A 12,076-nucleotide genomic window follows, 5' to 3' on the forward strand; every position below is an offset into this window, starting at 1 on the left:
ACCCAGCTGGGATCAGAAGCAGAGCAGGTGGCAATGCCTGCCCCTTGCCTTCACTCAGTTGGGATCAGGAGCGAAGCAGATGCCAATGCCTGCTGCCCGTCTTCATCCAGCTGGGATCAGGAGTGGAGCAGGGGGCAATGCCCGCCCCCTACTTTCACCCAGCTGGGATGAGGAGCAGAGCAGGAGGTAATGACCACACCCAACTTCACGTGGCAACTTCACAGGAGTGGAGCAGGTAACAATGCCCACCCCCTTCACCCAGCTGGGATCAGAAGCAGAGCATGAGGCAATGCCTGCCCCCCTTCACCTGGCCTGGATCAGGCACAGAGCAGGAGGCAATGCCCGTCCTACATTCAACCTGCTGGAATCAGGCATGGGGCAGGTTGAAATGTCCCCCCAACTTCACCCATCTGGAATCAGGTGCAGAGTAGGAGGCAATGCTCGTCCCTTCTTCACCCAGACAGGATCAGGAATGGAGCAGGTGGCAATGCTTGCCCCCTCTTCACCCAGCTGGGATCAGGTGCTGAGCAGGAGGCAATGCCCACCCCCCTTTCACCCAGCCAGGATCAAGTGCAGAGGACGTGTCCATGCCCGGCTCCTGCATAGATTGGCCACTCACTCCCCCTTCCCTGCTTCAGTTCTCCTCCCTCCTGCCTTTGCTTCACTCTCTCCTCCCTCCTCGGAAATAAACACAGGAGAAGCCCATGAAGGAGCCAGTCTGAGGCTGAAGCCATGTTTCCTGGATAAACCTGAATTTACTCAGATTTATTTGAGGATATTGATCCTGGTTCCAAGATCTAGAATTTTCTGATTTGATTTGGGAAAGCCAAATGGGCAAAAGTCCAGCGTTTTTCCCGAATTGAGGACTTAGATTGCACACCCCTCATTGGAAAGAAACTGATTGCACTCATATATTATGAGACGAGAAGAAGACACTGAAGTTCTTTGGCTCATATATTTCTTTCTCTATTTATTTATTTAAAATATTTATAAACTGCTTTTCTTCAAAAATGGACTCAAGATAGTTTACACTGCCGAAACCATACATTATCCAAAACACCCTCCCGACCAAAACATCCCTTTATTTGTGGAATGTGTGAGGTTTAATGCAAATCACAGCCTGTTGTGTTTTCTCAGCTTACACCTCTTCTCAGGGGTAGACTGGCCCTTTCACTTACTAGGAAAGTTAACGGTTGGCCACTGCTCTGGATGGCCAGTGGCAGCCAGGAACAAGCTTGGACAGGTCGACTTCCTGTTTGGGATCCATGGAGGTCTAACGCAGCTCCACTTGCGGAGCTGACCGGACTGCCGTTTTAACCGGCCGGCGGGGTGAAAATAGCCCGCGGCCGACTGCTCTCAGGCGGGGAGCAGGCAAAGAATGCTCAAGACCCTAGGGTGAGCTAGATCTTGGACGAGGGGGGGCTCTACACAACGAGTCTCCCCCCGATCCTTGAGGTCCCACCTTGCGACGGGTCGGCTATAATCTCTGCGGCAGTTTTGGGGCCAATTCGGCTGGCATAAGACCTACATACCCAAGCATCGATTGGGGGAAGAAGCTGAGAGGAGAACTTAAAATCGAAACAGCGATTACAACCCGAGAAAAGTGAAGAGAAGGTAAAGATCATTATCTTCTGAGACGGGACAGATTGATAAAAACAGAGAGGAAAAAAAGTAGATTTTTAAACTGCAACAGACTAGTGAAAAGGAGGGGAAGACTCGGCAGGAATCGAATTTAAAAAGAGACTAAGTTTAAAGAAGTTATTAAAGAAATGGGACTATTGTTTTGAATACCTGTGGCTTTGGAGCTGTGAGAAAAAGACACCATCGCGAGATCTGCTGTGGGAAGACGGGAGACAGGAAGTGCGTAATAACAATAGAGTGGCTGGAGAGAAGCGGCCCTTGCTGGAGGGCAGGAAGTAGGGAATCGCCATTTTTGAAAGGGGAAGGGTCGCGGCTTCAGCGGAAGAGGAAGTAGGCCATCTTGGATTACAAAATCATAGAGAAACCATAGAGAAAAGACGCCCGACATTTTGGACTCTTTAAAATTTAATTTCTATAAGAAGACCGGGACATTTAAAATAGAAAAACGTTAAATTTTACGCCACGGAGTTAAGGAAGAGAGCGGATTCGTGGGAGCGAGCTAAAGCAAGCCCCACGATGTCAAAAAAAGAGTGGCAATCGGCAATAGAAAACCTGGATAAAAACCTGGACAAAAAACTTTTAGATATGATTAAAGAACTTAAGGACACGAAATTGGAGCTGATAAAAGAGGTTAAAGAGGTTACACAGACAGTAAAATCGGAGCTGTCAGAAGTGAAAAAAGGTATGGAAACAATACGAAGTGAATTACAAGGAACGCAGCAGAGAGTTAAAACAGTAGAAGACGCGATGGAGAATTTAGCAGACACGCAACAAACAGAGATGAGATTGGTGAAGGGGAGAATGTCAGTTGCAGAAACTAAACATATGGAGAAGCAGCTACGTTTTCGTGGCTTGCCAGAAGTGGAAGGAAAGTCAGCGCAAGAACAGATGACTGAGGTGTTGGCTGAGTACCTGGGGAAGGAGGAGGAGGAAGTTGTGGCTATCCTAGATGTGGCATACCGTGTGAATTCGGGAATAGCAACCCAGAGGAAACTACCAAGAGATGTGATTGTGCAGTTTACAACACGAAATATGAAAGAGAGGATTGTGACAAAACAGTTTCAAGATCCATTGGAGATTGATGGCAAGACGATTATTATAATGAAGGAACTGCCCAGATCAGTGTTACTGGACCGGAAAAAATATAAAGTGCTAATTCAGATTTTGAAGGACATGAAAATCAGGTACAGATGGGAGTTACCGGAAGGAGTGTCCTTTGAGTTTGGAGGGGCCAAAAAACGCATCAGATCTGAGCGAGAGATGGAGCGATTTATTAAGGACAATGAAAAAGACTTACCAACAAGATCATGAGTATGGAGTGTAAAGTATTATCTTGGAATGTAAATGGACTAAACTCACCGAATAAGAGGAAAAATACTTTTCACTGGCTACTAAAACAAAAATGTGACATTGTTTGTTTGCAAGAGACCCATATCAGAAAGCAGGATGTAAAATATTTAAAATCTGGAAAATTGGGCAAAGAATATGTAGCGGCCTCCAACAAGAAAAAAAGAGGAGTGGTGTTGTACATAAAAGAGGAGCTACAGCCAAAATTTGTTATGAGAGATGTGGAAGCTAGATTTGTAGCAGTGGAATGTATTTGGAATTTAAAGAGAGTGTTGGTAGTCGGACTTTATGCACCTAACGGTGCAAAAGAAAGCTTCTTTGAGGATTTAAGGAAGCATTTAGACGATCTTGTATACGACCAGATAATTCTTGCTGGAGACTTCAATGGAGTGACAGACTTGGAACTAGACAAAAAGACTACAACGGCACAAAAGAAAAGAGGACTATTACCAAAGCTTTTTTTTGAGTTGATTCAACAAGAGACTCTTGAAGATGTATGGAGGAGAGAATATCCTAAAAGCAGACAGTTTACTTTTTATTCTGCAAGGCATTCTACATTATCAAGAATTGATATGATCTGGGCCTCAAAAGACTTAGCATTATGGACTAAGGAGGTAGAAATAATGCCTATGGTAGGCTCAGATCACAACCCAATTATGTGGAAATTTGGAAAAAAGAGAAAAAGGAAAGCATGGAGAATAAATGAGGACTTGTTACAGGAAAGAGAGAATATGGAAATACTGAGAAGAGAGACAAAGTTTTTTATACAATACAACGTGAATAAAGAAGTACCAACCAATAAAGTTTGGGATGCTTACAAGGCGGTTGTAAGGGGCATACTAATGGACTTAAATGGTAGAGCAAGAAAGAAGAAAGAGGAGAAAAGACAAGAGATTGAGGAGAAAATAAAAGCCAAAGAAATACAGCTAAAAAAGAGACCAGGGAAAAAGAAGGTATACCAGGAAATTAAAATACTTCAAGAACAGCTAACAGCAATGAGCAATAAAGAATTGGAGTGGAATCTCAAAAGACTGAATCAAAAAGCGTTTGAGGGTGCTAATAAACCTGGGAAGTACCTGGCATGGCAATTGAAGAAGAAAAGGGAAAAGAAGATAATAAATAAAATTTGCGAAGATAACAAAACGTATTTGGAGCAGGCTACCATTAGTAGAGCCTTTTATAAATTTTACGCTAAGCTGTATAATAAAAAAGAAGTAAACAAAGAATCAATAGCGTCATATTTGGAGAAAACCAAACTTCCAGAAATCTCGGAAGCTTGGAGAAATAAGTTGAATAGTGAAGTAACTGACGAGGAAATAAGTAAGGCAATACAATCTGCAAATCTAGGAAAGGCGCCAGGGCCAGATGGACTTACGGCTAAATTCTATAAGACAATGGCTAATGAACTGGCACCATTCCTAAAAGAGGTGATGAATGGGGTTTTAAGGGATCAAAGGACTCCAGAAACTTGGAGTGAAGCGAATATATCATTGATCCCAAAAGAGGGCCAAGACCTGACTAATGTGAAAAATTATAGACCTATATCGCTACTCAACAATGACTATAAAATTTTTGCGAAGATATTGGCGGAGAGATTGAAGGGGTGGCTCTCGGAAGTCATAGAGGAGGAACAAGCAGGCTTTTTGCCAGACAGACAAATAAGAGACAACTTAAGGACAGTGATCAATGCTATTGAATATTATGACAAGCGTTGTGACAAAGAGGTTGGTTTCTTCTTTGTTGACGCTGAAAAAGCGTTTGACAATTTAAACTGGGACTTTATGTTTGCCACTATGGAAAAGCTACAATTGGGAGAAAGATTCATCAGAGCAATTAAGGAAATTTATAGAGACCAGACTGCAGCAATTGTGGTGAATGATGAATTGACCAAGAAATTGACGATAAGTAAAGGAACAAGACAAGGTTGCCCGTTATCTCCATTGTTGTTCATTTTAGTATTGGAGATTCTGATGATACAAATACGTCAAGATGATGAAATTCGTGGAATAAAAATAAAGGACTATTCATACAAGGTCAGAGCATTTGCGGATGACATAATGTTAATTGTAGAGGACCCATTGGAGAACATGCCAAGAGTGATAGATAAGATCAAGGAGTTTGGAGACTTGGCAGGTTTCTTCATTAACAAAAAGAAGTCAAAGATATTATGCAAAAATATGACTAAGCAGAAACAACAATTGTTAATGGAAACAACGGATTGTGAAGTAACAAGTAAAGTGAAATATTTGGGAGTCGAATTAACTGCAAAGAACATAGATCTATTCAAAAACAATTATGAAAAACTATGGACTCAGATAGAGAGAGACTTGATTAAATGGAATAGATTGAATTTGTCGTGGTTGGGCAGGATTGCAGCAGTTAAGATGAATGTGTTACCAAGAGTAATGTTTTTGCTACAGACAATACCAATCATCAGAGACTCCAAACAATTTGAAAAATGGCAGAGGAAAATATCAGATTTTGTTTGGGCAGGCAAGAAGCCTCGAGTGAAAGTGAAAGTTTTACAAGATGCAAAGGAAAGAGGCGGAATGCAACTGCCCAATCTGAGACTTTATCATGATGCAATCTGCCTAGTTTGGTTGAAAGAATGGATGACATTAAAGAACAAGAAACTATTAGCCCTAGAGGGATATAAAAAAATATTTGGATGGCACGCATATTTATGGCATGACAAAGTAAAGGTCAACTCGATGTTCCTGCATCACTTTGTTCGGAGAAGTTTATACATAATCTGGAAGAAGTACAGAATTTATCTACAAGAAGGAACCCCTTTGTGGGTGGTTCCATATGAGGTGATAGACCCGAGAGCTGTTGATAATGAACAACAATGTTTAACGTATAAAGAAATAACTAAAACTGAAGCATCCAAACTTAGAATAAAGACACAAGAGGAACTATCACCTAACTACGATTGGTTCCAGTATAGACAGATCAGAGACTTATATAATTCGGACTCTGTAAAGGGAGGTATACGAATAGAGAATTCGGAACTAGAGCAGACCCTTCTTAAAGAAGATAAGAAAAGAATATCCAAGGTATACCAAGTACTGTTGAAGTGGTATACCGAGGATGAGATAGTTAAAACACAAATGGTGAAATGGGCTATAAACTTTAATAAAGAAATAACAATGGAGGCATGGGAATACTTGTGGAAAACTACAATGAAGACAACGACATGTATTAATATCAAAGAGAACATTTATAAAATGATCTATCGTTGGTACATGACACCAAAGAAGATTGCGCTAGGGAATTTGAATACTTCTAATAAATGCTGGAAATGTAAGAAGCATGAGGGCTCCCTCTATCATATGTGGTGGTCGTGTGAGGTAGCCAGGCAGTACTGGGGTGAAATAATAAGAGAAATGAGTGAAATTTTACAATTTCAAATTAATAAGAACCCAGAACTCCTGCTACTGAACTTGGGAATGGAGGGAATTCCAGCCCAACACAGGACGTTGATATTTTATATGACAGCAGCAGCTAGACTTTTGTATGCGCAAAAATGGAAAGTACAAGAAGTGCCAACTATTGAAGATTGGACTTACAAATTGCTGTATATGGCTGAAATGGACAAGATGACAAGAAAATTGAGAGATCTGGACTCAGGGCAGTTCAACACAGACTGGGAGAAGCTGAAACAATACCTGGAGAAGAAATGGGAGGTGGGAGGAAAACTGTGGCAGTTTGAGAACTACTGAAGTATTGAAGTAGAGGGGGGAGACTTTACCGGGGGGAGAAGAGATAAATGTGAATTAATAAGCAGTCAGATTAATAGATTGACATATATATAGATATATATAGGTTAACAAACAGAACATAGAGAAAATAATTAATTATAAGGACTAAATATAAGGAGCGATTAACTAACAATATTTTCTTTTTTTTCTGACAAGTTTTGTACCAAACTGAATGTCTGAAGATATAGATGGGTCAAATTGATTGACTACGTGAGGAGAGATATATAGAACTATTATAAAAAGATAGAATGAGTAATATATAGAGAGAATAAGTCAAATTGTTTGATATAAACGAATGTATGATCTATATGGTTTATGATATATAGAAATACCTGAAATTGAAAAATTGGGATAAATTGTTTATCTAAGATGGAAACAAAGGCTTACAGTTTGGGCATATAATGTTAAAAATAGTTAAGGATGTACTGCTTAGAATAATGGAGAATATATATTTGTTTTAGATAGAGGAAGCTAATAAAAGTAAGGGAAAGGGGACAAAGGGTTGGAAAGCTGTTGGAAGTCAACAAAAAGGGGGGGAAAGGGAGGGGGTTAGAGATGAAAAAATTGGGGAAAATTGAATGTAAATGTGGAAATAATGGATTCTAACCCAATAAAAATTTTTCAAAAAAAAAAAAAAGGAACAAGCTTGGACAAGAGACCTCTGGAGCACTGAACACTACTTTATGTGGCTGGCTCCTAATCCACTCAAGCCTCTTATTCTGACAGCTTTTTGGAAAATAAAGGTCTAAAACAACAGCAGGTGACCCCAAGGACTTTTGAAACTTATTGTAATAAAAAATAAATCTGTTCATGACATCATGATTTTAGCCCTTATTACTCTACTGGCATGACATTGTTGGATGGACACACTGAAAGATCATTAAATACTGAACTCTGTTCTTCACCCCAGTGTGATACTAAATGTCTGTATGTCTTGAGGACTACTTCATAATAGTAAGCATACAAATACCGGCACCACAACTTTAATATCACTACAATCTGGGTGACCTAACAATGGAAAGGAAAAAGGTGATAGTTTTTGCTACAGAGAAAATGCCTTATTGAAACTATGAAACCTAAACATAAAACATACCAAGGCTGCAAGTCTGGCATCCATCTGCACATGGGAAACAGTCATCCGAGTCAGGATCCTCCACTTCACCTGCACATTGGATAAACCCCATGTTAATTTATAATGCCCAAAGAAATAAGTACTTAGGATACAGAAACTGATCTAGTTTTTTCCAGCATAATCCCATGCTGGGCTTTTTTTCAGTGGGAATGCGGTGGAACGGAGTTCCAGCACCTCTTAAAAATGGTCACATGGCTGGTGGCCCCGCCCCCTGATCTCCAGACAGGGGGGAGTTTAGATTGCCCTCCGTGCTGCTTGGCAGTGCAGAGGGCAATCTAAACGCCGCTCTGTCTGGAGATCAGGGGGTGGGCCACCGGCCATGTGACCATTTTCGCTGAGGGCAATTTAAACTTTAAAAAACTCCCCCCTTGTTCCAGCTGACCCAAAGTGATGTCATTGTGAGGTTTTGAGTTCCACCACTGAGTTCCACCACCTCTTTTCCTAGAAAAAAAGCCCTGATCCCATGCAAGCCTAAATTTAATGGGACTTACTCCCAGTAAGTATGTGTAAGATCGTAACTGCAGTCAAAATAAAGCTCACCAGTGCTACTGTGAATGAATACTTCCATTTGACTTCATATCCACAGTTTTTGAGGAACTATACAGAGGCTAGATGATGCCCACAGGATTTACATTATATACACATTTTATGGCAAGATATAAGCTGGTAAGGCCCCCAGAATAGATATTGACATACTTTAAAAGAAAATTGAGAGAGTAAATTTGCCTTGTCACTAATTTATTATCACTTTGTATGAGCCAAACAGTTTATTCATATTTTCAGCACCAAGCATCAGTATAACTGGCATTGCTGTATTTTATGGAAATAGCAAGTCACTAAACTAATGGCTTTGATCTTCACTGGAGGTCAGATGGTGAAAAAAAGTACGCTGTAGATGTAAAGTACAAATTCTTGCATCTTGCAGGCTTTGGGGACATGATTTCTGTCAGAGGTCTTATACAAGGAGGTGCTGAAGAGTAATCTAAGTAGTTTATATAAGTTGATGCATTTGTATTATTTTAAATCAGTCTGGAAATTTAAAATCAGTCCCAATTTACCTGCAACTGTTGAATCTTCAATAAGCAATTTAAAGTTTACCAGCAATGTCAAATATTTTTCAGGAAGGTAAAGTTATATCTTTGAATTTATTATTTTTGCATTACTTTTGTTCCTGCCTTTTAACCATTGTTTTTAAATAAACACACCCACAATTTAAAAAAGAGTACAAAGATCAGAGGAATGCATTCAGAAAATCCATATATTTGAGAAACTGGAGACTGGATGAAGAAATACACGCTATGTATCTGTATTTTCAACAATCTGTACACAATATAAAGCAGAACTATTAGTTATGTAAAATGATTTCATGGCTATCTTGAAAAAAGACAGGCAGAACCTGAAATTATGCTCAAAACCAAAATTTTACTATGGACACCATGAAGGTCAGTTGAAATGTTCAATGCATTTTGCAATTGGCCTTTATAGGGTAGACCTGAATTTAAGTTTGTGGAGGCTCTCATTGGAACTCAGACACATCCCATATTTATTTAAAGGGTTGGATAACATAAGAGTTGGATCCAAAGGTTCAACTGTTTTAACAGTGGAGCTGTTCTCTGGTGAAGGAGTTGTCTACCAGAGGAGCACACTGAGGAAGGCTTCTTGTATTGGAGGAAAGGTCACTATGGTCTTTACCTCACACTTGACTTATTCCTACTTTTCCTAGCAGAGAAAAGATTTGCTGTTAGTGGGACAAAATCTCTGGATCCATCCTACAGTGTTCAGTTTTCTTTTCTGTGTTTGTATGTTTTTTTTTTTAAAAAAATCTGGGGTGCAGCTCGGTTGGGTCGGGATGCCAATCCTCTTCCCAATTTTGTTTGGATTAGTCTGATGACACTCTGAAGTTGTGGAATACAACACCACTCAATAGCAAGGCTTCCCCCACACTGTTTTATTAAACTTCCATTTGTTTATCTCTGTTATCTCTGTGTCTATTTCTTTTCCTTCAGAAATGTTAGTTTTTAACATTGTGATGCACTAAGGAAGTGCTTAATCTGATTATTAGTATAGCCAGGCTTCTTCAGGGGCAACTTTTCAGAGTCCACCTGTATGCAATTATACAATTATATTTTCCAAGACCAGTGTGAGATTTGCCTCTGCAAGTTCAGGCCCAGGCAAAGTCAACATGGTAAGGATTCTCTACCCTCCTCCAGCAATGCAGCTCCAGTCTTCCACCAGTGGTCTCTCAACAATGGGACAGCCCTTTTGAATGGAGAAGTTTTAACAGCCAGGATACTGCTTGTGATTGGGGAATAACATACCCCCTGAATTCTATTACAGATATGGCTACATTTAAAAAAGGAAAGTATCTTAAGCCACTATCGACAGTGAAGACGGTCCTGCATTGGAAGTGTGAGGTACTGGTTGCATGGTACTTGTAATAATGAAAGGGAGAGGGGGCTGCTCTTAGACTATTTAAATCTGATTCACTTGAGTGAAGGATAACACATGCTATATTTTGCCACAACTGTATGAATGTTCTGCTGTATAAAATTTTACCTGTTCTACATGTGTGCTTCTGGCAGCTATTATTAACTAGGTAATATCCTTTGAAGCATCTCTTGCACTCAGTTTGATCAAGGCACACTTCACAATGCTTATAGCAGGGCTCACAGACACTGTCCTCTGAATAATAGTAGCCAAGAGGGCAGCTCACTCGACACTCCCCCAAGTATAGGAATCGCTTGTTGCCGCTTTTATCTGTAAAAAGGAAGACATAACAAAACAGAACAAAAATGCTGGAGGAATTATTAAAGTTAAATACCAGGATCCCAGTATCAGTACTATTTTATACCAGCTTGAGCTGTATGCCTTGTGAAATGCTGAGGAGTGAGGATTTGATAAGCCTACTGACACTGACAAATCATTTAATTGGAAGGATCTCTCACCTTCAAACGCAAAATAAATGGGGAGGCTTTTAACATTTTGGCTTCCTTTTCAAACTCTGGTTAGCAGCCCTGGTATTTTCTTATCCTGTTCAAACAGCATCTCGTTCAAACAGCATGTCTGGAGAAACTGGTCAAAATCAGTTTGGATTGATTACAGGGATGGCCACCCCCAGAATCCATGTCCCCAATGTGGATGCATGTGGGTGACTGCCTCCAAGGCACCAGGGAGAATGTGGCAGGCCACCCCCCCCCAGGAGCCCGTTGCCCCAGCGCAGCCGACCTCCCAGGTCATGACCGAGGACCAGTAGGCGTCCTGCAGGGTTGAGCTCTTGGGCGGGTAAGGAGCTGGGAGCTGCCACTCCCCATCCCCTCCCTCCTCTTCCACTCCCTGTCCCCTCCACCCACTGCACTTGGTCTGCAGCCTCCGAACCTCCTCGCAGAGGCCCTGTCCCCATTGGTGGAGTTTCCTCATTATGGAATGCAATGCTGACATGCAATGGAGATCTGCTGGTGCCTAGCTGTCCACATCTGCCTCCTCCAAATTTTTGTCCCCCACAAAATCCTCACTTTCAGCCTCCTTCCCACATGCAGATGTCTATCCCCACCCCCACCCCCGGAATCCTGTCTTTTAGTCTCCTCATGCCCACATCTGCCTCCTCATGATGATTTCTTTCCCACCAAGAATCGGTGCTTCTAGCCTCCCCTTGCCCACCCCATTAGGGAAAAATGCAGGGCATGAATAATAAGTAAGTAAATAAATAATTTGAAAGGCTGCACAATTTGGAGGAAATCATAGAACTGTCTAATGAAACTAATGAACAATAGGTTGAGGACAGGTTTTTAAAAATAACTTCTTTATACAATGCCTAATTAATATGTGGAAATTGCTGCCAGGGAAAATGACAGCCACTGATTTTGGTGGCTTTGAAAGGGGATTAGACACAGTTACAAAGGATAAGTCCATTAATTACTATTGATGGCTACACGGCACCTCTTTTTTTAAAGGAAATATACCTCTGAATGCCAGTTGCTGCTGCTAACTACAAGGGGGGGGGCTCTGGCTTCTATGCCCCTGCTGGGCGCCCTCTGGGGCATCAGCCTCTGTGTGACAAGCTGACCCATTCGTCTGATCATGCAGGATCTTCTTGGGCTTTAGAGGATAATAATGGGGGCAGTCTGAGCAAAACATTAATGTGGGTGGAGTAAATAATTTGAGAATTTTCCTGGAAATGAGATTGATCTCTAGACTT

General features: G+C 41.0%; 1 protein-coding gene across 1 annotated transcript in view; it reads right to left on the reverse strand.

Moving 5' to 3' along the window:
• PCSK5 (proprotein convertase subtilisin/kexin type 5) overlaps positions 1 to 12,076 on the reverse strand; it is a 387,486-nt gene that overhangs the window by 57,443 nt on the left and 317,967 nt on the right. The window contains exons 23-24 of the mRNA XM_054986670.1: positions 10,438 to 10,638; positions 7,843 to 7,911 (exon numbers count right to left, since the gene is read on the reverse strand). Coding sequence (XP_054842645.1) covers positions 7,843 to 7,911; positions 10,438 to 10,638 — 270 coding nt within the window. The remainder of the gene's footprint in view (positions 1 to 7,842; positions 7,912 to 10,437; positions 10,639 to 12,076) is intronic.

This window comes from Eublepharis macularius, chromosome 8 (assembly GCF_028583425.1).
Source record: "Eublepharis macularius isolate TG4126 chromosome 8, MPM_Emac_v1.0, whole genome shotgun sequence".
NCBI lineage: Eukaryota > Metazoa > Chordata > Lepidosauria > Squamata > Eublepharidae > Eublepharis > Eublepharis macularius.